At 41.7% G+C, this 27,403-nt stretch overlaps 1 protein-coding gene across 4 annotated transcripts in view; it reads right to left on the bottom strand.

Moving 5' to 3' along the window:
- LOC119483604 (vang-like protein 1) overlaps positions 1-27,403 on the bottom strand; it is a 78,859-nt gene that overhangs the window by 23,727 nt on the left and 27,729 nt on the right. Inside the window, exons 1-3 of one of the 4 annotated variants that reach the window (XM_037761846.1) lie at positions 22,980-23,340; positions 12,577-12,855; positions 4,892-5,018 (exon numbers count right to left, since the gene is read on the bottom strand). In XM_037761846.1, coding sequence (XP_037617774.1) covers positions 4,892-5,018; positions 12,577-12,647 — 198 coding nt within the window. In that variant the 5' untranslated portion in view covers positions 12,648-12,855; positions 22,980-23,340. Of the gene's footprint in view, positions 1-4,272; positions 4,755-4,891; positions 5,019-12,576; positions 12,856-22,136; positions 22,549-22,979; positions 23,341-27,403 lie in introns of those variants that run through there. The other 3 variants (XM_037761847.1, XM_037761848.1, XM_037761850.1) reach the window with 3 other exon arrangements.

Here is a 27,403-nt window from a genome sequence, read left to right as displayed (position 1 = left end):
ATATCACATTTCTCCTGTTTGACACCTCATACAATGCCACTCCGCATCACACTCCTAAGCCGCAAAGCTGCCATGCTGCATTGACCTGAGCTACTCCAATCCACCTCTCACTATCCTCTCCGATATCCAGTTTCATACAACAATAACAGCAGGATAAACTGACCCGATTACTCAAATTAGTGTCAGCTCCCCTATAGAAGTCCACGCTATACTCACCTCCATTGTCCTTTACAACACCAAGCCGGCAAAATACAGCAGAGGAGGACTTGCCTTAGACATCTGCTGATACCACTCGTTCCCAACATAAGACTTTACTGCTGAACGAGCACTTGAAGTGTATTTTTCCCATCCACACATTAGCATACAGCCTGAAGCTTTGGCCTGCCGCCTGAATCGGAGCAACCTGCTGGAAGTGTTCTGTTCAAACATATCAAGCAATCTGTATGATCAACCTCATTTACAAGCAGTAGTGAAATCCCATTTGAAATACAGAATATGTGTACAATTGGTTTTCATGAGCCGCAAAAATGACTCAAATAGCTGGATCGGATATCGGTGACAATGGGCCCGATATATTCAATCCACTTCTCTGTAAATATACTATGTACATTATATACTGAAATTTAATTCCGGTTTAAGTTTTGACCAATTTGTTGCTGCACTAAAAGCTTTACACTTGAATTGTAATTCCTGTTAATTTTGAAGGTGTTTTTACCAAGTTGCTGGTGCAGGATTTATTATTCTAATAATAAATAAAAATTCTGAAAATTTATATCTATGTATTTATTTGTTACATTTTGTTTAGCAAAGTTAGGAAAACAATGTTTAAGTCAGGCCTGATGCCCAGGTATCGCTATCGGTATCCAGACAGAAAAAGTCGGATCGGTGCATCCCTACAAAATACCATTTTAAATTAAATATTGTGGTGCTGCAGAGATGTCCTGGCCTACACATCATATTCTACAGGATTAACAAAACATCTTTGTTTGGTACAGATCTCCACAAAAAAGAAAAATCTCACCATAATAATTTTAATATGTTTTTCAATTAAAATGAGAATAATGATGCAAAAATTATCATTCCCTCAATTGCAATATCAGTCAAAAATAATCGCAATTACATATTTTTTTACAATCTGGCAGCCCCTATCTGACATGTCTTCTGCATCATGTGAATGCTTGCTGCCAAGTGAAAAAAAAAGTACCCTTCCAAACACCATCTCTCAACAGCAGGCTCTAAACAATTCTCTGGCTGGTTTGCTGTTAATCTCAAATCTCCAGTTGTGTTTTCCCCGACTCATTTCCATGTAAAGCGACCCCTCTTCTTTTATAGTTCCTGTGGTGAGGCATCACAGACACATCACAGCCATGAGCAACTTTTTTATGCTGGATAGTGAGGACATCCCTGCCCGGAGCGATGTGGCTCTCTGTCAGCCAGGACTCTGATTAAGTCCCAGCAGCGAGGTAATGAGCGGCAGCGCTGCACAGTTAGAATAGGAGACAAGACTGACACACACACAGAACACAAGCTATTCACATACAGGAGCATATGTGAGACCAGAGCGTACAAGCACACACGGGGATTTGTGCTGAGCCGCTCTCTCAGTAGAATCGGTGGCCCTGATTACTCAAACTAAAGCCAAAACACTCCCCGCCCTGTCAGCAGCAGCACTGCAGGCCACGGCATGAATAAGACATGAAGAGCAAAATACTAAGGGTGGCTGTGCTCTGTGGCAAATCCTGTCATGTGTTAAAATTAGACACACAAAGAAACAGTCACACATACGCGGGGCGCTGCTAACGAGTCTCGCCACAAGGGAAAGTGAGCGCCAAGTAGGTCAGTAAACGCTGGTGAACGTTGGAGCGTCGGGGTGTGTTTGTGTTTGTCATCTTTTCCCTACAGCGGGATAAGCCGAACACTTGATGAGGGCCACTGTGCCTGACAGTTGTTTGGCTGAAAGAGCGGGTCAGTCTTGGGTAAGCGAACGGCCGTCTGTGGTCAAAAAATCTCTTCCCTCATTAAATGCATTTGAGTCTTGCCAGCAGCGAGGGTTGAAACTCCTGCTTTCAAAGCATGCTGGAAGAAGAACTGCACACATTTCACTCTTTCGTATGACAGACAGTTGATGAACCGCTCGTCAAAATATCATGAAACTCTCCTCTTAGTCATCTGAAAGCATCAGCTCAACAGTTACAACGACCTTTAATGTAAAGAGCTGCTGTGGATAAACAAGGTGACAAGACATCAGTGGTGTGTGGCGATACTTTGGATACTTAAAGGGATAATTTGGGTGTTTGGAAGTGGGGTTGTATGAGGTACTTATCCATAGTCAGTGTATTACCTACAGTAGGTGATGGTCGGTACTCCCCCAGTTTGGAGAAGCAGACAGGAGTACCAGCACGGGAGCAAAGCGATGTACTACTGTAGAAAAACTGATTTTCAGACACCTAAAAAAAAATCAGTTTATGTGTACGCTATATTTAGAATATTTTTGCCGGTTTACCCTGCTGTGAGACAAGCATTTCCAATGGGGAACTGACGCCGTTATATCCACCTATGCTCTCTTAAAAGCCACCAGTCTCAATTGACAAAAACTGTAATTTCACCTCGCAGAGCACGGGGATTTCGTTGTCTACAGCTGCCTCGATCTGTTAGTTTGTTTGTGTTATTGTGTGACTTTGGTGAATCTGAACTAACCAAAGTCACACAATAACACAAACAAACTAACCGATGGAGGCAGCGGTAGACCAGCAACTGCTGGGTTCTGCCAAGTGAAATTACTGTTTTTCTTTTCCAATGCAGTCTGGTGGCTTTGGCGAAAGCATGGCGAGGTAAAGCAGTGCTTGCTTTGCCCCAATGCTGGTAATCCTGTCTGTTTCTCCAAACTGGGGGCGTGCCGACCGTCATCTACTGTAGGTAACACATTGACTATGGATAAGTAGCTCATACAACCCCACTTCAAAACACCAAAACTATCCCTTTAAAGTTTAGTCATATATGAGGCTTAGGGTTAGGGCTACAACAAACAGGCTGGTGATGTATATTATTAAGACTGCTGTAAACTGTGCCAACAAACATAGAAAATACCACAAACTATGTGTACCATCTGTAGCAGCATCATCCAATACCGTCCATGCTCACTGTACAAATGCTTACAGTCTCCAACACCAGCAATTAGACCCATCTCCTGGAACAATTAGGGAGGGACTCTAGGAAACACCCCTGCAGCAACCACAACATTACTAAACGCTGGTTTCAGCATTAATAACATATCACACACGCAAGACAGAGTGCCAATAAACACTGATGAACCTAACTGACCCGAGTTACAAGCTCCCTGGATTTATACAGGAAGATTCAGGATTTATACACACAAGACGGAAAACATTTTTGTTTGTTTTTATATAATTAATTTATTGAAAGAGGACCTATTGTCTTTTCCCCTTTCCTTTAGTGTGTTATATAGTTTTTTGTGCATGTAAAAGGTCTGCAAAGTTAGAAAGCCCAAAGGGAGAAACACTGCTCCTGAAGTGCCTGAAACACCTCGCTTGAAGTCCCGCCTTTTCTTCCGTAACATGATGATGTCACCAAGTAACACATTTGCATAATACCTGCCTTGCGGCTTGTTTGGCACGCCCCAAAACAAAGCTAGTTAGAGCGGAGCTGGAGCAGAGTCCGAAGAGTTTAGTTCGGTTGACCAATCAGAGCAGAGTGCGCTTTTTTTTTTTTTCAAAAGAATTTTTTGAAACATAAACAATTAATTAATATAATTAATTAATATCCTTTATTTTAAAAAGTTTCCATTTTGGCTATTAGTCAATATTTGGGAAGAAACTATTAGTACTTCTCATTTCTCTGTCTTTAAAGGTCATAAAAATGAATGTTGTTTCGGCTCAATAATACCACACAAAACGTACGGTAACAAATTGGCTATTACTCATTTGATTTCACCGTGACTGTTTTGGACCCAGAACTCTTGTATCCCTTGGGTGCTACCAGGAGTTTCACGTCTTAGCATGCCAACTTGCAGCCAGCGTGCCCAGCTATCATGGCGCTGTCTGTCTTCCATTTATTCCACCTTTTATCTGACTCCAAGAAACATAATCACGCAGCTGTCTGCTGTATGAAATGAATCATATTTGGCGAGAACAACATGTTTGAACTGATGGCCAAACCAACACATCACAATGATGCAGCCTAAACATGACATATTGGGAGTTATCATTTTACGTATGCCAAAGGAAAAAGATGATTTGATAAACACTTTCCTACCTTATATTTCTCTGTTATCAAATAATCCATCACATAATCCAGTTTTTGAAATCAAAGTCGGCATGGTTTCTGAGGGTAGAGTTGAAATTTTTACTGAGCAAAGCTGCTATTTTTGCTTGGTCCAGTCCATTTTGGCAGGGGTGGGGGGGGTCAATGAAGCAATGCCCCCACCTTGCACTGGACCGCATCATGGATTGACCCACTCGCTGTGGTGAAATACAGTGTTTGCTTCCGACAAAAAGGGATAAAACTAAGTTGTGATGGCTAGAGGAGCAACCTGCTGCATCCATATCCTGTTTATCTGGGATAGATTTCCTGAAAGTGACAGCCCAGACCTCGCCAATAGTGGACTGGCCCTTCTGGCTTTTGCCCTCAAATAGCAGATGGCCCGTCCCAGCCCAGGCTGATAAACACAATTATCATTCCAACTCATTTTGACTGATGAATCTGCTGTTCTCTAAATCCCTTATAAATCAGACTAGCAGAGATAACCTAACTTGTATTAGAGGCATTTATAAAGCAACTTGTGAAAACACTGTTCAGCAATGGGAAAAGAGAATGTAGAGAAATTGTGAGTGTGCTTTGAGTGATAGTGCAGTGGTGGCGTGTTCAGCCCTACCTGGATCTGCTCACCCCGAACAGCCGAGTCGCCCAGCAGCGGCTCTGCGGGCGGCGTGTTGATTGTTACCGACTTCTCTGAGCGGCTGTCTTTATTGCGGGACTTGTGGCGGTCCCGGCTTCGCTCCCTGCAACACAAAGAAATAAGCAAAAATCGTGGTTAGTGTAGTATAGATGTTGTCATAAAGAACTACTAGCAGGGCTGTCTTCGATCAAAAAAATGCAAGTCGACTAACACTCGTACGATTTTGTCGACTAACCCATCAACAGATCTATTAAACTGAGTTTCTCCACAAAGAATCACACAAAAGCAACACTTTAAATCTGGTGTTTACCAGAGAAGCGCTCATAAAGTTCTTGGAAATACATCATTCAGCATGAAAAAAGCATAAAAAATGACTTGTCAACAGCCCTAACAACTAGTACACAAGCTCAAATGAAAAAGCGTTTCAGACAGGAGGTGAAAAGAGGTGCTTGCAGCACAGCTGGTATGTGAAAAATGAAGCGCATTTTGAACATTAAAGCATGTAAACATGTTCTAGTAGAAACCCAAAGTATGCACCTGAAAATGAGCATAATAGGTCCACTTTAAAATCACAGGTTTTGGGGAATTTTTGCATAAGAAAATGATTTAAACAATTAATTGATTATTAAAATTGGTGCAGATTAATTTTCCGTCACTCGCTTCAGCTCTAGAGAAAACTGTTATATCTTCTGAGGCTCTGAAGGAGCTTTCCAAACTTAAACTACAATTATCGCCTCGTGGCTATATGCCTCCGCCGACCAGTCAAGTTGCACTTTATATCCATGTCTGCCCAAAATGTCATCACTTCATCATTTTATCCTCTTAGACATTTGTGTGAAATTGTCATAATTAGCATATGAATTCTTGAGTTATGGCCAAAAAATGTGTTTTGTGAGTTCACAGTGACATTGACCTTTGACCACCAAAATCTTATTCTTATTAAATTTGAAGAAATTCCCTCCAGGTGTTCCTGAGATATCACATTCGCCACACGGACTGATCAAAGATGCATTATGGGAAATGTAGCATCCAACGTGTTTGGCACTAGACCCATACTAGGAACTAAAAGTCAGGATATCTCAGCTTCTGCTGTCTATATTTAGAGTGAACTTTTTTTTAATTTGTATATCGTGAGTGAACAACCCTTTAAGAACCAAATATGACTGTATGTTTTTCTTTCAGTCTTTGCACCCTGACCTTTGACTTTTGCCTTGTTTTTTTCCTATTTTACAGCGAAACATGCAAGTCTCAGAGATAAGCATGCTGAAAGAGACCCATATATGATCATACTGTACATACAAAGAGAGCAGGGACAACGTGAAAGCAGCTGGCTGTTAGAGTCAGATAAGAGCAGAGCAGCTCGCTGTGTGAAGGTGGAGAAATTAAACTAAGCTTTGTTTCAGTCTCCTGTCTAATTTCCGATGACTGGAGCCTGTGTGAACTCTGTCCCACATAGACCCCTCCCTCTTCATCCGTCCTCCCTCCATCACTGCATCACTCTCACTACAAAGTCTCCAACATATGAGCTCCATCAGCCAGACTGACCCTCCTGCACTTACGGCCCTAATCCTGCATAGAGGGTGAACGGAGGGTCTCCACATCCTCCACGCAGCATCACCACATCGCCACATGGCACGGTGCCCGCTCTGCAGCTCCATTACCACAGAAAGCTCAACAGTTAATCCCTCATCGGTTTCCCTCCCCCTCCAGCTGCTGACATTTTGGACTTAGTGCATACATTATAGCACATATCAAAATGTAAAAGTGATAACACAATGTTTAATTATTGTATAATTCCCAGATGTTGTGTTTGAGAGCTGTCGGACAGACAGACGCCAGAGATCTCATATAGATATGACATGCTGAAGATGCTTTAAGGAGATTAACTGGGCAAACATATTGGGCATCGGGTGAATGAAAGAGATGTCGTGCGCTTCTTTTTTCAGCTGCACGTCTGAAGAACACAAAGGACGTTTCCAGATGCTGTTGTCTTGCTAAATGCTAATTGAGTTTCTTGCTGTCGCTACGCTTCATGGTAATAACTTCTTTTGTCTGAGCGACACTCGAACAGAAGTGGAACAAATCCAATTTCCACAACGTTCTCTCCATTAAGACACTCAAGCACAGTGTGTCGCTACTTTTCTGTTTAAAGTCTTTTACAGTGTGAAAAATGTGAAAATACTCGTCTGTGAATATTACATATCTAGGGCTTTTATTGTGAAAGGTAACAACGGAAGGAGTTGATCTGGATCTGCGTTGCCTTCAAGGTTGAAGGTTCCGCACAACGTGATTGGTTGATACCTTTATTGGCAGTGCGAAAGCTCAGAAAAATTAAATATTGATTAGAGCAGCTTTCATATTTTTCAAAGTCGCACAAACAAAATAACAAAGACGCAAAGTTTGGGTAATGAAAGTCTGACAGCTAAATAAGATCTGGTGCCCATTAACGACAGCCTTCTACTGAACTATAAATGACAAACACAAGTGAACCTTGAACGCTCCTTTCTCACACAATAACTATTCATAACCATAATGTGCAGGATATCCTGCCTGCAGGGGAACGGAGGAATCGGTATAGATTGACAGCAGTGGATATGTTACAGTCTAACACAGTTGCACTGGAGTGTTTTCATTAAAAGGGTGTTAACCAGTCTGCTTCCCGCCTCTATTCTTGTACTTCCTTTTGAATGTGGACACAAATTCCCACAGAAAATCAATGTTTCAGTAAGAGAAAGCTCATTTCCAACAGCCTGCAGCGACTTCTCTCACTGACAGATTCCTGTCTAATAAATCCAGAGGAGATTAGGTCGATGGAAGCCTTTAAATATATTACAGCTATCATTATTACTTTAAATATTATTATGGCGATCATCATCACTGTAGAAATGGCTTCTCCAGTGATCATCAGTCAAAGGTTGTCACTGATTGGGATTATTAATTGTGGAGGAGAGGGGACTGGGAGGAGACTGGGAGGAGCAGCAGGGCTGATAACGCTACTGATCCTACTTCAAAGTCATCAGCAGAATAATAAGCAGCTCTGGGGGAAAGAGAAGGAAAGGTAACAGCTACAGTGAGTCGAGAGCAGAGTGGAGCAGGAGGTTGGGTTAAAAAGATAAATTCACTCTACTAATAATTTTTTTAAAGAGGAACTGTTATGATTATTTTCAGGTGCATACTTGTATTCAGACAGCCCCGACGGCCTCGATGGAGCTGACCATGGATGTATAAAGAGAAGCTGACAGGAGAGCTAGAGACGGACTTGGAGAAGTTAGAGGAAGTATACATGTGTGACTACGTCCGTTTTTCAAAATAGGGTGTTAACAAAGGGAACTGTATATACAAAATACATATAGATAAGTACCTCATACAACCCCACTTCAAAAAATCTGAGCTATCCCTTTAAGAGATCAAATGTAATGAGGAGTCACAAGTGCTTAATTTTAAGGTTGGGAACCAATGGCATACAGTAAACAACGTGTGAGTGTGTGTCTGTACACACAGCATGTGTAACGTGTGTATCCCAGTGAAGCGTGACTCACTGGTAAAGTCTAGAACAGGAGGTGAAGGAACACCTGGTTCTCAGCCTGCTGGCGAGACTACAAATGTGTAAGAGAAGAAAGGTGCAAAGATGATGCGAGTTAGACATCAAATACTGTCAACAACAGCATTTTGAAAATGTGGATGCACAGACAGGAAATAAAGCGGCGAGCAGACCTGTGGGCAGCCAGGGAGTGGTTTGAACAGATCGGCCTCTGTCTACCGGCCCCTCCCCTCCCCCAGGCCGTTCTCTCATTCCCCCTCCAGCATGCTTCTGGGGTGATCGCACTGTGTGGAGACCTCGCTCCCAACACACACACACCTTCTCCCACCCTCCACCCACCAACCACCAACCACCCCTTCCCACATCCTCTTCCTGCCTCATTAACATGCAGCCGGCTCGTTGGTATTCCAACAGCGCGCTCTGCTATGATTTGATTAATGGAATTTGACTTCCAGCGTGGATCCCTGAAACGGGTATGGCTTTTTGGAACAGTGGAGATGAGAGGGGGGGTTCTGAGAGGGCAGAGAGGCCTGGCGAGCCGGGGCAGAGTCCTGCCAATTAGGCTGCGGAAGCACTGTTTCCCTCTAACACCTGAGGAGTGTGGCCGCGGTCGCATTCTCCACCTCACACAGAGGGAGGGCGATGGCTATTGGAGAGCCAACTAGCGTGGCAAGCCAAACTGTCTCCGGACCAATTTGTTCTCTCTGCAGCTGGCAGGGCGACCCGCACACCTGTGTGGCACGCAGCTTTTGTGTCAGCCGTCTGAGCAGAGGCACCGGTGGACGACTCGGCCTCGGCCTCAGCCAAATGGGTAGAGTCATGACGCCAAATAAAAAGTGACCAACCGTACACTCAGCTGGGTCATCTCAAACTCATGAACATGTTATCTAGCAATGGAGGGAGGGCGAGAGCAAGCAATCACGAAATTAAAGCTGAAGTCGGCGAGATCGGAGCAAATGTGATTAAAATAAAACGGTTGCTATATCGTGACAGTAGTACATGAAACAGGTAACCTGAAAAAATCATGTGCCTCTGTGTCCTCTGGTGCTCCTAACGGCATCTGCAAGATTTCATAGACCGGAGGAAAACAAGCAGCAAGAGCTGATTTGAGGTCTGCTGTCCATTTAGCTCAATAGGTCCAAGAATTAAGGGTTCAAACCTCTTGGTAGTGCTACCTATAACTTTAAAGTGACTGATAAGCTCCACTGAATATAATCACCACTGTAGCGCGTGCAGTCTGGTGCTGACCCAGGTTGAGTTAGAGGGCCACTGGGTGTGATAAGCAGTCATGTGGCCTGGCTGCTCCTCAGGATTAGCCTCATATAGATAATGCTACAGTAGTGCCGCACAATGATATCACACATCGCAGATTTTCCTCATATCGTGCAGGCCTACTACCTGCCACTGTGGCTGGTGGATTCCAACATCTAGCAGCCACTCAATAGATTACAACTGTTTTTTGGCTGGTGGGTGAATCCAATCTAGCAGCCACTTGCATATTTTACCAGCATTTGGCTGGTGGCTGGTGCTAATTTCCAACCCTGACTGACACCACTATTAAAAGTTACCACTCTTCCATACATCTTCACATTTTAATATCACAGTATTCAAAGAACAAAAACATTTTATGGTCAACTTAGAAGTCTATATAAAATGTATACAGAACGTCTCCTTTAAGAGAACCTCCAAATTAAATGAATGAATTAGTTTAAATGACTCGCTCAGTCCCATGCGAATGTGGCGCGCGGCCCCTGTAATTGGAGTTGGACCAATCAAAAGAACCAATTTTCCACATGAGCAACTGCTAATATGAGATTTGCAATTTCATAATCATTTAAATACTCAAAATTGACAGAGTGAAGGAGCCAAGGTTTGGGGAACTTTTGAGAGAAAAAAACGAAGTAAAGTAGCTCAATAGAACATGAATCCTTAAAGTGGTTAGGGTGGAAAAATCTCTCTGGTGGGAGTACAGCTGGTACACAATTACAGCAGAGATGCCAAATATTGACGTATATCTTTTTAAATATTATTTTATTTCAATTAAATTTATTATTATTATCATTTATTACAATATAATCATTTTTTGCAGTTAAAAAAAAATGAATTACCAGTCTGATTTTAAAACCAAATTCTTCAGATTTACCAACTAAAAAACATTTAAAACATGCAACTAAATTTGTGACTGATTATGCACTGCACCAAAGAATATATAGGGGAAAAAACAAACACACATGACAGCCTCTTGCTACTTCCAAGAGGTCGTGGTAATTGACTTCATAATCATATTAACGCCCTTCCCTCGCAGTTAATGGTGCAGCTCTGGATTCTGGATAATACAAAAGTGCGCTGTAATACCCATAATTACTGAAAAGACTGCTCTCTTGTGTATTAGTGTTTTGCTCTGGTGCCAAGTGAACATGGTCAGAAGGGAATAAGAAGTTCCGAATAAAGAAATCGATGTCATCAGCTTGTTGTCTCATCTTTTGGCAACGTCCATGGACAGAGCTGCTACGCTGGCATTACTGAAGAACCAGGGGACTTTTTTTGTGGAAGTGTCTTGGACACCAGTTGAAGATTGTTTGACACAGGAGGGGAGGAAACAACTCCAAAAACCCTGCACCGTCTGGTAATGAAAACCTAAGCCAATACAATTCCATTCTCCCATTATATTCTGACAAATTATGTTAAAGATTGACTCTAAAATGTGCATAGATACAAACACAACTATGTGATGATGTGGGATTATTTGTAAGTGATCGCACTCCCACGTTCCTACATCTGTTGCGAGAGCATTAGCAGTAATTAGACTACAGTGATCCAGAACCGCCTCACGCGTGGCACCCCTCAGCGTGAAAAGATTACCTTCAGACGACGATGACAAGGGGTTTCAAAGGCGACAATTTCTCTTTTTTTGGGGGGAATATCAAATTAGGGGCCAGCCGGTGGCTTTGGCACAGTCATGGCAGGAGCGAAGGAGTGCAAAAGGCGCTTAGCGGGGATGCCCATATGTTCCTTTCCAATTTGCTGTCACTCACTTGAAAGGCTTCAGAAACAGAAGTAGCGGGGGATAGGAGCTCCCACCACCACCACCACCAACGCCATCACTGTCCCCCCACCTCCCATCTTTGATTCCAAATGAAGCGAGACCACTTTTGCTCGGCGTAACTTTGAGCTACAAGGGCACATTCCTGCCCCGGGGAATGCGAGCGAGCGGGGTAACAAGTGATACGCCTGCGCCGACCCATCCTCGGAGAGTAGCCAGGAATCCATTTAAGAAAGGGGAGGTGGTGGGGGGAGGCGATACGGAGGGGAGGTCAAGAGCGAACGAGAAAGGGGCAGCTGCTGCTTTCATATCATGACGGACACATGGGAGCAAAAAAAAAGAAATGAGCGAGGGTGGGAATGATGATGGAAAGGAGAGGAAAGAGAAGGATAAAGAGCGAAGGTGACAGAAAGTAGACGTGAGACACAAAGTTCCTTAAATGGCAACAGGTGGCAGCGAGAGCGGGAGTGGCGACGGAGAAGCGAGAGATATATGGCAAAAAAAGCAAGAGGGGGCCCGTCAGCTGGAAGGGAGGGGCCGCTGTGGAACAGGAGCCCCCTCTCATCCCCTCTCAGGCTCTCAACGTGTCCACTGAGCCATCAGTCAGCCAGACCTCTTTGGCACCTGTCTCCTGCTGCCTTCCTGAGGCCCGTCAACCACGGCCATTTCACTGCTGACAGACTAATGTGCCTACACGAGCTGAGGGCTCCACATGTGCTAGGCCAGAGAGGAGGATAGAGATACATGAGGGGCGGGGTCACAGGGTGGACATGTGTAGGGAAAGGAAGGTTGAGGAAGTAGAAATCAGGGAATAAAGAAAAACTCACTGTTTGATTGATCAGTCAGTCTATAAAATGGAACTTTAGATAATATATTAAGATATCTATCTCAATTCAAAACTACATGGCTGTTTCTCCCATATGTGACAGAAGCCAGAAGCAACTTTAGGCCATATTGTAACTTCTCTCCCATTTCCAGGTTCATACTTGTATTTTGGATTTCTACTAGAACATGTTTACATGCTTTAATGTACAAAACACATTGTTTCTCTCATTCTTTATACACAAAGAATCTTACCCATGCCTGTGGGATCCCCGGGAGCGTCCGGAGTAGTAGGAATAGCCCGAGTAGGTGGACTCTGTGTCCATGTTGATGCAGTCCTGCCCAGGCAGCTGGGCTCGGGGCAACGCAGAGGCTGCTCGGCTGGACCGCCGGCAGACACGGCGGAATCGTGTGCACGGTGTTGTCGAGCTAGAGGCGGTCGATTGGCTCGCTCAAGAGGCTGACAGAGGTGGCGAGCTGTCGGCGGTCAGGCTTGAAAGCGACCCTGGGGGCGCCCGGTGAGGAAACATCAACCTGGAGGGGGGTAGACAGACGGGAAATTTGAATTCAAAATGTGAAATGTCTGGGAAACCTGCCCACATTCGACTGTTAGAGACAGGAGGAGCCAACGAGACAGAGACAGCTTCTGACACGGAATAAAGAACATCACATGATCAATCATTCAAGTCACTGGCTTTTTCATCGCATCTCTTCATCATTTAGTATTTGTTAGCATCCCTTCATGCATAAATACTCAGATGTGCCTGTGTTTATCTGCAGCTGCAGCACAGTCTTCTGGCTACAAACCTGCAGTGACAACACGATGTTAAAGGCAGCTCTCAGGAGGTTAAAGCTGAGCGTTCCAGATAAAACACTGCTACCGTGAAACAGCAATTTGCTCTTATTCCCATATGGCTGACAACTGTTGTTCAGAGGCAGTTTGGAGTCTCTGACAGACACACGGCAAACTATTTAAGCCTGACACTGACACGCTTTGAGACGACGAACACAGCGAGAGCGTGGTGAAGATAAGAGCTTCTTTTTCACAGGAGGAGTTCAATAAGACGGAGGTGTTGCCAGTTTGGGAGCTGCGACGGAATAGTTAAATAAGAAATCCACAGAACTGCTCCAAACAATGAGTCCTCCTACCTACTTTTAATAAACAGTTGATTGCATCAGTATAAAGTGTGTTAAAGGGATAGTTCGGATTTTTTTAAAGTGGGGTACCACCACAGGAGCAAAGCGATGTACTGCTGTGGACGAGACCGGCAGCAAAACGGATTTTTGACACCTAAAAAATCAACATTAGTTTAAGTGTAAGCTATATTTAGAATATTTTCACTGCATCTTGCCGTCAGACAGCCCTCTCCAACGGGGAACTGAAGCCGTTATCTAAGCTCTCTTCAATGACACCAGACTCCCGTGCTGGTACTCCCGTCTGTTTCTCCAAACTGGGGGCGTGCCGACTGTCATCTACTGTAGGTAACACACTGCCTATGGATAAGTACCTCATACAACCCCACTTCCAAACACCCGAACTATCCCTTTAAGTTTTCGTTATCACGTTTCTGAGCCAAACCGTCACAGCAGCAGTGCTCAGAGGATGCCATTAATGAAACTGAAAAAAATGAATTGCTTGTGGCTAGGACATGCTTCATTTGAAAATAATGAAACTTTTGCAGTGAAGCGCTACGTGATGTCTATGCCAACACTACACAACCCCGAGATGCATTTATTAAGAGTCTAGGATAACATTTTCAATTGAAAATGTTCCAGCTTTCTTAGGACTGAGAAATTGCGGTTGATGAAATTATCATAATTTTCAGCCATTAACTAGACATGCAGAGTGTTGTATTGTGGAAACAATGAGTTATTAATTGATTAGTCAAACACCAGAAATCTAATCTATTCCAATTTTGATTCATTGATTTCACTGTTATTTATCAAGTCAAAAATACAAAACACTGCTATTTATTCACATCCATTTATATTCAGTTAGCAAATAACACATTAGAAAGATATTGGACTTTCAGTAGTCCAACAAAAGAATTAGAAATGTGGCTTACATGTTTGTATTATTAATGCACTCTCTCTGAAAACTAGATTTAGTTTCATTGATAGAAACTAGAGCAGCGTCTTAGTCTGATACATTTCTCTTTGGGATTAATAAAATACTTCATCTATTTACAACTGAGACTGAGATAAGGCCATATATATAAATGTTTATAATAAAATTGAAAATATAAAGCATGCAATAATTTTAAGAATGCAGCTGTAAATCAAAATAATAGATGAACTAGCATTATTATAATCATTATTTATCCTCCTCTGTGCAGCATTCCTATCTGGTGACACCACAGCTAGACATGCTACAGTTTAAAAAATGTGAAAACCGCCCGTCGAGATGAACACAACAAACTTCTCCGGATGGATACTTGAAACTAAATGCATGCTACATCTCTTACTTTACATGCATTTTACTAATGTTTTTTAAGTTTTGTTCTTTCTTTCTATTGGAATAGATGCTTTTATGTGCTTAAAGGCAGACAGGTCAGGTGAATAGGGTAAAAAAAATATCGGCAAATAAATATCGGCATTTTTTATCTATTCAAAATGTACCTTAAAGGGAGATTTGTCAAGTATTTAATACTCTTATCAACATGGGAGTGGGCAAATATGCTTGCTTTATTCAAATGTATGTATATATTTATTATTGAAAATCTATTAACAACACAAAACAATGACAAATATTGTCCAGAAACCCTCACAGGTACTGCATCTAGCATTAAAAATATGCTCAAATCATAACATGACAAACTCAAGCCCAACAGGCAACAACAGCTGTCAGTGTGTCAGTGTGCTGACATGCCCCCATTAAGTGGGCATGTCTGTAAAGGGGAGACTCGTGGGTACCCATAGAACCCATTTTCATTCACATATCTTGAGGTCAGAGGTCAAAGGACCCCACGACAAGCTAGTATGACATCGTTGGTACCAATGGATTCCTTAGGTTTTCTAGTTGCATATGATACCTTTAGCTTTAAAACTGAACCCCTGAAATCACAAGTCGCCTCAAAGAAATTTGTGGCGTTAAAACTAATTTGCATTAACGTGATGTTATCGGGTTAACTTTGACAGGCCTAGTTTAAATATGTAAATGAGGCATTATCTAAAGCTAACTTTTGGTGAATTTAGGAGAAATTCACTAGGAAGGGGTTCAACTAGTTTGCATTAAGGAGAAATAGTGGATGATCGGAGGACGGTACGTTCAGAGTAAGTGAGCAAGAGATGTGACAAAGTAAAAGATGTTTGAATGGTTAAAATGGAACAAAGGGAGAGAGAGAGAACAGTGAGTCATGGGTAGCTTGAGGCAGGCTGTAAACACTCATACCTGCATGACACACACACACACACACACACTCACAGCGTCTCAGACAGCTCTGGGTGAGATGAAAAATGGGAAATACACATGTAGTTAAAACTCAAAAAGACCTGAATCAAATTCCACTCACTTCCCCGTACATGTGTACTTTGAGCCAACCCGCCTACTCTTGGCATTAAACATCCACTATGGAGTGGAGGACAGAAATAGCTGGTATTAACCAGAGGACTCTCTCAAACAAGTTATCCATCTACAGTATATTAGGGGGAAATAACACATTCCTTTTTTTCTAATATCTGCATCAATCATCCAGAGTGCTTCATACCTTCCTATCTCCTCCTTCATACCACCACTTTGTCCCGACATGGTCTGAAGCTGCAGCACGCCTCCAGATCGAAACTCGTCCAGAAAAAGTCTAAAGATTTACGGCTGATTTATGACTCCAGTCGCCTTGAAAGGTGCTGAGAAACTGAGCGAACCGTCTCCCTCTCCCTGCTTGTTGGCATTCACAACTCCACTTAGCCAGATTTAGTACCTTATCTGCCACTTGGAAGGAAAACGCACTTCACTGGGACCAAAAATACACAAACATCCAGTATGACCCAGTTCTGTGGTGTCGGCACATCTGTGAGCGACTATTCATGCTTGTGTGACTGTCACAGCCTGACTGCAAACACTTTGAAGGTTACGCAACTGCATATTTGGATATGCTCGCTGTGCAAATCATTTTTAAATGCCTGAATCATCCTCACAAGGTGACAAATCCTCCCTCAACTGGTTCTCTGCTGTCTCAACGCCAGCCAGCTGCTGATGATCCTATGGAGTACTTCCAGTAAAGCGGGGTTTCCCAAAAGTCTTTGGGTCACTTTCTAATCATCTCTGAGGTAAAAGCCTCAAACAGATTACTTTTTTTTATTTGAACATTAAAGCATGTAAACATGTTCAAGTAGAAACCCCAAATACAAGTATGAACATGAAAATGAGTATAAGATGGGACCTTTAAAGGGTCCTGTAGGAGGATGGAAGTGTCCAGGCCCTGCTAATAATCTACTGCAGGAATTCACCCATTGAGTAATGACCGCTATGCAAGCTGGACACAATCACAGAGGCATTTCCATCACCTGTTTTAATCCTCTTAAAAGCGAGGGCACGCAGCTAAATGAGGGATTAATAGGGTTAAATGAGTGCGTGGTCCAGGTTCAGTCAGAGTGCAGCAGCGAGTAGAGACAGCAGCTCGCACAAAAGCTGATCGATTATTTCCTGGAGTCAGTGTCTGCGCACATCATCTCTACCCGTTTCAGATACTTCCCGCTGAGCAAACGGTTCAGTACAGTCCTGCAACCCAGCGAGAGGCCTGCTGGCTCTGAGGTCTATATTGAAGTGAAACAGGATCTGCGGGTGTTCTCACATGTGGTTTCTGTCTTTGCCATGCCAGAGAAAATTGGTAAGCGGAACCACTTCAAGTTTGCGGGGAGAGTCCGGGGCTGAAATAGGAATCCCCCACAGCCACCGTGGAAGGGAGGGAGGGAAGGAGGCCTGGCAGGTTCTTCACAGTAACACAAGACCCCCGCTGAGCTGCCGGCTTGTCTGTTTGTCCTGGCAAACATTGGCTACAAGGAGCGGGAGAGGAGGAAGGAGCGACATTATCACAGCAATCATGAAGCATGAAGGGTATCACGTGAAAACATGAATTCAGGAAAGCTTCTGTGGGCCCAAATTCCTTCATGTAACACAGCACCAGGGGGTTTTTAAAGACTCAAATGCCCCGACAAAACATTCATATGGAGAAACAAATAAAAACAGGTGTAACAACCTGAGCGTCTACTCGAGGTACAGGATAAACATCCAGCGTCCTAAACCGGGAGGTAAATAAACAGACGTGCGTAAACAGCCCGAGTAAATACTTTCATCCAGAGCGAAGTTACACTGGAGCCACGAGACATCTGCTGTCAGCCGCCGCCGTAAACAAATCGGCTCTGCTCGGCTGCACCCTTCACATCACATCCAATATAACTTGGCGAGATTCGATTATCAGCCACTGAAGTGAATACATGGAGATACAGATGCACTGACATACTGACTATGGCAGTACGTAGTGTGACATCTCAAACAGCATTATTCTCATTTTCATACTGCTCTGTGTAGTTTATGGTATGTCCTCATCCTGCTGCAGTCGCTGAACCAGCAAAGTGCTGCCCTGCAAACCGACCTCGAGACACACTGTATGAGTAGGAATCTAGCAAGGAGCAGCAACAGCACTTCCTGTTTCCCTGTGTAAAGCGGCAAATTAAGCATCTAATGGACCAGATAAGACGATCCGGCATGTTTTCATTCCGAACCTCCACTCAGGCGAGCCGTTCATCTGTTCCTTCTGCGGAATAGAAGTGAAAAGCCCCAGAAGCCCAGACATGGACAGTTTCTTCAACTTTTTTTCCTCACTCCATTATTCCTGTTTTTTTTTTTTTCTAATGCATCTTGTTTATAGTGGAACTGAACTTTTAATGAAATGAAAGTATTGCAAACTAATTGCAATACTGCTTTTTCTTCATACATGCACAGATAATACAATGTGATGTAAAAACATTGGTTTGTTTTATTATTGTTTTTACGTCTGTCTATAATAACTGTACTTAAATTACTTCTTCCTATTGTTCATCTGTATGTTTCACTCTGAAAACCCCAATAAAAGTGAAAAAAGTGAAAAGCCCCCTGTAGTGATTTATCCTGAAATCCCACTGTCTTTGATTCCTGCACTACTTTTTACACTGATCCACTACGGCAACTCTCTTCTATACAATAATAATAATAATCCAACTGAACCATAGCAAAAAAGAGACCAGGAAATGACGATTGAAATCATCCGGGCTGAATTAGTAGACATCATGTGGTCTCTGTTGGAGTACTGCCAGTCTGAGCAGAGATGCTATTAAAAGCTCATACGTATTTAGAGCTACTGGTGTATATGACCTTTGTTTAGCAGCATGAGATGATGGGTTTACGTGCTAAATTGGGGATTAACACATAATTACTTATTGTGGATAACTAGGCTGCGAGATTTGACCTGCCTTTTGACTGTTTAAACAGAGAAATTAAGCTACTTCGAGCACCATTCGCTGACACTTCTCCCTCTCGCCTCATGACATCCCTCCCTCCGTAACCATGACGCCCTCGTAGCTCTGCCTCTATTATCACTGTAACACATCCCCTCACACCATAATAAGAGACAACCAGCTCATGCACAATAAGCTTTGAGAGAAGGTAAGTCTGTCACACGACCCGCCGGGACACGAGGAAACATTAAAGCGAGTCGGTCCCACCTGGTCACATGCTCACTGGGTTCCTGTCTGTGACTGAGCAAATGAGGGTCATTAATTCAGCGGAATTCAATCAACATTCCCGAGTGTCACCTCAGATATCCTGTGAGAGATGAATGACGGACAATGAGGAAGTGAGATGAAACAGCAGCAGATCCAGAGTTTATATATCTGCTCTCACTAACAGGTATGTGGGACTAACACTGACTCAGACCCTTATGCCTGACTCACATTTGGCCTTTACCTGTTGCATTTTTGTGCTGGTGTTACTAGGCAACCACATCGAGCTGAAGCTGAGCGGTCAGTAAATAAACCTGCTGATGATTGCATTAGCTGGAGAAGTTATAAAGCAGGGGTTTTCATATTCTAATGGCGCATTCACACCAAGAGCAAAGCAAACTTTTCGCACAGCGTGAAATTTGCGTATTCGCGGGAGTTGAAACATTTAAACGTGATATATTGGTTACACTTTGTGTATAAATGGATGTGTATAAACCACAGACTGTTTATGGTAGAAACAACAACGTCAATGTTGTATTTATTCCTAGATGACGTCATGTTGAGTGTTGATGGAGCTGCTGCATGGCCTGGCACTGATCAATCCAAACTCCATTCAGAAAACAAGCATTTTAAAAGTTGTTTGCTTTTCGTGTTGCAGACAGACCTGTCAAAGCATGAATTAAGACTTTTTACAAGTCGGCATTATCATGTTGTTATTCCGGCATTCTTTTGATCGGTTTATTGCAAATAAATCACAGCACAATCTGTTTAATTATACCGCAAAAGCAACATGTGGCTTGCTAGATACAGTCACTGTATGTGAATACAGCTCGCAGCAGGGTGACGTTATGAACCCCAAACACGACGGCGTTTGGTTTTCTGACGTATCTGGGAGTTTCAGGACATGTACAAAGCAGCAACAGTGGTTATTTCTTCCATGGTTGATGGCGGAAAGTTGTTGGTATATATGGAGACAAGCTCCTTCGCCTCTTCAGTGCGTCTAGTGTGACTGAACATAAATGATACCGGCGGTCAAACTCGTGCGAGTAAAGCAAGGCGAAAGTTTGCTTCACTCTGTGGGACTGTGGGACGCCCTCTGACAAAATCAACACAACTGATTTGGCAAATTGGTGCCATCAAAAGTAGGCTGAATCAGCTTTTAATTTAAAAAGGCCTATCACTTCCCACACTTATTTATAGCCCGACTATTAATATTTGGATATTACTACCAGTGTTTCTACAGCGTCTTATTCCCTTGTAATGTGTGGTTACGTAATATATATTTTACCTCAGTGGGTGAATGTCACTTATTACTGCCTCAATGACCAGAATATCACCGTTTATCTCATGTCATATCTTGCACCTCACAAAGCTGGACTGATAAACCCTGAGTTAACAGAAAGTAGGGGGAAAATGACACTGACATATTGCCTGTTTCCTCTCAAGAGACTCCCTTTTCTCCACTTTTTTTTTTTTACTAACACAGCACTGAAAACAAACCAGAAGCTCCAACTGTGACAGAGTTGACCTATTCATGAAATGGAGATAAAGTGGAGAATAAGCAAGTCCTGTCTGTGACTGGAATACCTGTCCAACTAAAGAAATAAACTTGAGTTCAACGTCTATGTTCACCCTGGAACCTGTACATTAAGTGATATTAACATACATGTTGTGAGCTCTGTAAGCAAGAAACACATCCATGGAGCTCACCACGCTCTAGCACACACCTCACATGTGAGAGCTCTTGACAGGTGCCATCATCGCTATCGATATTCTCCCTGCAGCTGTCGTGCAAAACCACCACCACAACTTCTCTGGGACGGAAAGAGAATCCAACTCTCACATGTTAATCAGATCCAGAACAAAAAAGTTGTCACAATAATGAGCGTCTTGCATAATTTATGGAGAGGAAGAAATGGTCGTTGTCACCATTAAATGTCGGTCTGGGCTCTCATGATGTCAAGCTATGTTACCATGCAGCTTTTGCTCAGACGGCTACATAGATTTGAGATACAGTGTGTGTTCCTACTGCAATTTATTTTACTTGCAGCGCAGTTAACAGTGTTTCTATTAAATAATGTGAATGCATGGCTGGTTACCAAGCATGCCCATTCAGTCATCTTTGAATTCTTTTCGAGGTCTATTTGTAATATTTTAGCACTTTAGAAGGGATAAAGTTGTAAATAACTTTGTCATCAGTTAAACATATGTTTAGATGTACTGATGAAACGATTGTTGTTTGTTGGCATAAGTTGAATAACTATAGTTAATAAATTGATTATTTTGACAGGCGATTAATAGTCAATTATCAAGCAAAAATGGCAAACATTTGCTTCTCAAATGTGAGGATTTATTTCTTTTCTCTGTTTTATATAATTGTAATACAATACATTTTAACGTTTTAAAGGTGTTATTGATAACATCTTTATGTAGGCAAATATTAAAAAAAGTATGACCACAAGGCTACTGCTGCATTCAGACTTAAAGGTCCCATATTGTAAAAAGTGAGATTTCCATGTCTTTTATATTATAAAGTAGGTTTAAGTGCTTTATAAATACTGTTAAACTATCAAAACGCTCAATATATACGGATAAACACACACAGCCCGTATTCAGAAATTGTGCGTTTGAAACAAGCAGTTCAGATTTCTGTCCATTTGTGATGTCACAAACATACAATATTTAGACCATTACACTGTTTTAAACGTAAACATTCTAAATGTGTCCCAGTTTATGTCCTGTTGCAGTGTATGTGAATAACATCAGCTGACAGGAAGTAAACATGGACCCAAGCTGTTGCCTAGCAACGCAATTCCGTTGAAATGCACTAAAACGGAGCCTTTGAGGCAGAGGGTAAATTCAGGAAGACAGCACGAGGAAAATAAAGTTTTTCTAACATTACAGCAAGTAAACATGTTCTAGTAGAAACACAAAATACAAGTAAGAACCTGAAAATGAGCACGATATGGGACCTTTAATACATTTTAATAAACAGAAAATAAGCTGCTGCGCTGAACTATGGTTGTTAACTATGGAAAGTCAACCAAAAAGGAAAACTTATATTAAACCTAGGAGAATTTAAGCAAAGCAGGCTATATGAGGAGAAATGTAGGTCTCACTTTATTAGTAGTCTGTCCTGTGGAGCTCCAGAGCAGGTTTACCCGCCCAGCCTCTACCTGTGACCAGACCTAGACGCAGGAAACTCCCTGGTTTCACCGTGGCCTTAGAAGCCCCCCCTTCTTGCTCCACCTCACTAACCTATTTATGCGACTACTTGAGAAACCAAAGCACGCCATGGTGGTTTCACACGGCTGTTCAGTATGTTTCTTGGGTTGTTTTCAGCTGCTATAATATATATATATCAATCCGCCGCTGCAGGTTACAGTGTACAGCTGAGCTGCGGTGCACCAGCCGGGGTAATGCGGCTCCAGTCAACCGTGAGAAACATAGTTGACTTTTTTTTTTACTGTCTCACAGTCTGAGTTTCTGCTTGAAGAGGGGCGTCTGTTTGACACAAAAAAAAACGACACTGTAACAAAATGTAACAAAAATGTAACAAAATGTAACAAAAATGTAACAAACTGTAACAAAAATGTAACAAACTGTAACAAAAATGGAACAGAATGTAACAAAAATGTATCAAAATTCGGTTCTAACTTCCCTGGTTGTGCGTCGGTCTGACTGCAGTTTGAGGGCATTCACATGAAGTTCCCTTTCATACAGGTAGCAAAAAGACAGCAAGGGCGTGTTCCCAAGTCTTTCTTTATAATAAAGAAACACGCTCAGCTCAACACTCAACCCCTTTGTTCTGTGCACACAAAAAAAATACACGGTAAGCTCCATGTTTGTCAGCGAATGAAGACATTATAAGACAGCTTCACACACTAACATCTGCAGAATACACATGACACCGACAGTATATCACCTCCCTTCCCTTCCAGCGATACTGACACATAACTCACCCTTTATCCGTGGAGATATCATTCCAGTAGTTGATCATTTATCCAGAGGTTATTAAATAGTTTTGCCCCCAGAGCACCACGGTATTATAGGCTTCCAGTAGGAAGCAGATCCTCGGTGACCGGAGGAATCACCCTGCCTGGCAGTCAGGAATTTTCACACAGGGGGCAGAGCTTCAAGCATATGGAGGTGTAGTACAGACACATGGCGCTAGGGGGGGTGTGTTCAACACGTGAGACCACTGCCAATATTACAAACACCAAAGAACCTGCTGTAATATATTACAGTATATACAGTAATGCAAATATAGCATTAAAGGTCCCATATGTGAGATTTTCATGTCTTTTACATCATAAAGTAAGTGCTATATAAATACTGTGAAAGTATCAAAACGCTCAATCCACAGAGAAATACCCACAGCCCGTATTCAGAAATTGTGCTTTTGAAACAAGCTGTCAGGATTTTTGTCCATTTGTGATGTCACAAATCTACAATATGTTTAGACCATTTCGTTGTTTTAAACATTAGCATCCTAAATGTGTCCCAGTATATTTCCTGATGCAGTGCAAGACCTATAGAAAGGAGGCTAGGTCATGCGTCATATCTCCGGGGGTATAACACATGCGCAGTAAAATCTCGCCTGCACTCGCTGAAGTTGAGCCAATCGCAACGCACGACCGCAGCTTCTGTTACACTGCGCATGTATCATACCCCATACCCCAAGACCCATGTCCGACCGTGACCCAGCCTCCTTTCCATAGGCTTTGCTGCAGTGTATGTGAACGACATCAGCTGACAGGAAGTAAACATGGAACCAAGCTGTTGCCTAGCAACGCCATTCCGTTGAAATGCACTAAAACAGAGCTTTTCTTTTTTTAACATTACAGCATGTAAAAGTGTTGTAGTAGAAATATAAAATATAAGTATGAACCTGAAAATGAGCACGATATGGGATCTTTAAAGTGGCAGTAGGCAGTATATTTTTGGCATCATTGGGCAAAGAAATTCCATAATAACCTTTCAGCATATTGTAATTCAAGTGTTCTGAGAGAAAACTAGACTTCTGCTCCTCCTCATGGCTCTATTTTTGCGCTTGAGAAAATCTAGCCTGTGACGGGAGACTTTGACAAATCACAGTTCATTTCGGACAGAGAGCGTTCCTATTGGCTGTGCTCCAGCTGGTGGGCGGTGCTTGGTATTTCCTCAAGAGATCTCAACATGATCACAAACTTTCTCATTTTACAGCTAAACAGTACACTACAAGTTGATTCTGAAAACATTTGAGGAGAGAAATAGTTATTACCGATGATTTGTGATGGATTATCTCCTAAAGATCAAAACCATTAGAAGACATTTGTTTGATCAGTGATGTTGCCCCTAAACAAGCAGATGGGAGCGGAGAATGGCTGTTGCCTCAATGGATGTCACACATGTCAACAGCGGAAATTGACAGCGATCAATAAAGCTGTTGATGGCATGGAAACGAGCTGGAACATCTTCTGTTCCCTCTCCGAAGAAGGCAACTGGTTGCAGTCACTTCAAAGGCAAACATATTACAAGAAAAATTGGTTTTAGATGTTAAATTCTATTGTTGTTAAATAGCATTGCTAGTATAAAATTTTATTCAAAAGACTTTTTTTTCACAGAGGTTTATTGTTTATTTATTTTTTTATATTTAGAGCAAAAGCACCATCTATTCTCTCGTCCACCCACACGAAGGGAGTGTTTTTGTCACGGCCCATGAAGCTGAACAAGGTAGACAGTTGTCAGTGATACAACCATTCACTCACTCGAAGCAACAGAACAAAACAGTGGAGTGATGTTAATCTGGCATGGACACAGTCAGTGAGAGAGACACAATGAAGTCACCGAGGCCTTGACGCAGCCTCTTAAAACAGAATGTAAACAAATAGCTGTTGGGTTGTTTTTTACGTCAGGTAACTTCTAGTTCTTTAATAAAGGAGAAGAAAGAAATATTTGATATTTGACACTGATCCTCCCCCTTTTTTAATACTCTTTTTAATACTGTATTTGATAAATTGTGATCCTTACAGTAGTTAATTTTTAGAAAAGAAAAAAAGAGAAGTATCAAACAACACCCCATCTCAAAAAATTAACTAAATATATAATTTTACATAAAAACTAAAAAGTACAAAAAGATAATACTAATATTACTAATAATAATGATTATAATAACTGTAGTAGTTTAAAAATCTAAAAAAAAATGAACTAACTAACTTACTAAATAAATAAATAAATAATACAAAACAAAAATAGAATAAAATACTAAAAGTAAAAAAAGTAATAATAATAATAATAATAATAATAATAGTAGTAGTAGTAGTTATACCTTTGATTAAGACATTTAAGTAAGGAAAAAAATATATGTTTATAAAAACAAATCTTTAACCAATGGGATAAACCTTTTAAAGGGGACATTTCATGCTCATTTTCAGGTTAATGTTTGTATTTTGGGTTTCTACTAGAACATGTTTACATGCATTAATGTTCAAAAAACACATTATTTTTCTCATAATGTCTGTCTGAATATACCTGTATTCACCCTCTGTCTGAAACGCTCCGTTTTAGCGCATTTCAACGGAATGGCAACGGAATTGCGTTGCTAGGCAACAGCTTGGGTCCATGTTTACATCCTGTCAGCTGATGTCATTCACATAAACTGCAACAGGAAATAAACTGGGACACATTTAGTATGTTTAAGTTTAAAACTGTGAAATGGTCTAAATATTGTAGATTTGTGACATCACAAATGGACAGAAATAATGACGGCTTGTTTCAAACGCACAGTTTCTGAATACGGGCTGTGTGTATTTCTCCATGGATTGAGCGTTTTGATAATTTCACAGTATTTATATATCACTTAAACCTGCTTCATAATATAAAAGACATGAAAATCTCACTTTTTACAATATGGGACCTTTAATAAATTAAAAGTGGAATACTGCATAGATCTAAGTGTGCGGATATCTTTTTCTATCATCTTTTGGACTCATTGATTCTTCCAGCACCTTAGTAAAGATTAAGACAGGTGGAGCGGTTGTCATCCTGCAATAAATTAATTTGGGGAGAAAGAAAACCTTGTATAAAAACCTAGGACGATTAAATCAACCAAACTACATGGGGGACTGGCTCTCCCAAATTTAATCAATTATTACTATGCCGCTTTAATCAACCACCCACTGTTTGGTTCTATAACTCCTCAGCAGCAACGTGGAAAGAAATGGAAATTCAACAATACTGGAACATGTACAACTCATTGTGAAGTGTTACAGGAAGAACTTCGGGGCCACATGCATTTGTATTGACGAGAACACTTTATTGTCTCCCGAGGAAGAGATATATCTAAAAGTTGGAATATTTTAAACTTTTAAATAAATCTTGAGAGATATTTTGGAGATATAGAATAATGTTCTTCAAATGCAAACAAAATTATATTAATTGTTCCTGATGTTCCTTAACTTATGAGTCAAAACGGGGAAAAAAATCCCTATTTGCTTGACCTGGTCATAACCTACAGACAAGTTATCATTGCTAGAAATATGCTTATGCAGCGTTGTGCCGAGAGCTAGATAAGAAGATCAATACCACTCTCCTATCTGTACAGTAAATATAATGCTACGGCCAGCAGCAAGTTAGCTTAGTTTAAGATTAAGACTGGATCTCATGTAAATCTGGGCAAAATGGGTGAATCAGCAAATGGGTCACAATCCAAAAAGGATGGGAACCACTGATTTAAAGGAATGAATGTGAGCAGTCCAGATGCTGCGCCCTGATTGGCTGTAAGCATCAGTGGGCATTAATTTGATTTATATATGTGAAATCGACATGCTTTAAGAATTATTTTTCTTTAAACGTAATCAGGGACACAGATTTTAACATCTCGTACATGTGCATAGGTATAGACACAACTTCCGATTCCTATACTACTACACCTTTAACCTCACTGAGTCTATCTGGTTAAATAAAGGTAACACAAAATCAATTCAAACATATATTCCCCACCGATTGATTTCACATTACTCTGCTGTCGCTGCCCTCCGTCCTCTATTGTGTCACCAGACAAAGGGTGTCTCAGACCAGTTCATTCACACTCCCAAACACACATGAAAGTTCAAACCACGTGGCAACAGATGCCTCCAGCAATTACACGGCTGTGTATGAATCAATATTTTGTCCTCCTTTGAACTGCATCCTTATACCCCAACACACACACACACACACAGACTCTCCACACACCCCTTAGATATATCGCATCCCCTCCAGAACACAATGGAGGTCATGACTGGGACACGACCCCTTTCCCTCCCCATGGAGAGACAAGTAAACACTGATGCTGTGTCAAGGGTGGGGGAGGGGAGATGGGAGATGTGTGTTTAATCTCTAATATTTGTTTATACCCAAATTT

This window comes from Sebastes umbrosus, chromosome 24 (assembly GCF_015220745.1).
Source record: "Sebastes umbrosus isolate fSebUmb1 chromosome 24, fSebUmb1.pri, whole genome shotgun sequence".
Classification (NCBI taxonomy): Eukaryota; Metazoa; Chordata; class Actinopteri; order Perciformes; family Sebastidae; genus Sebastes; species Sebastes umbrosus.
The sequence above is the reverse complement of the archived record's forward strand: the minus strand, read 5'-3'. Positions and strand labels throughout refer to the sequence as shown.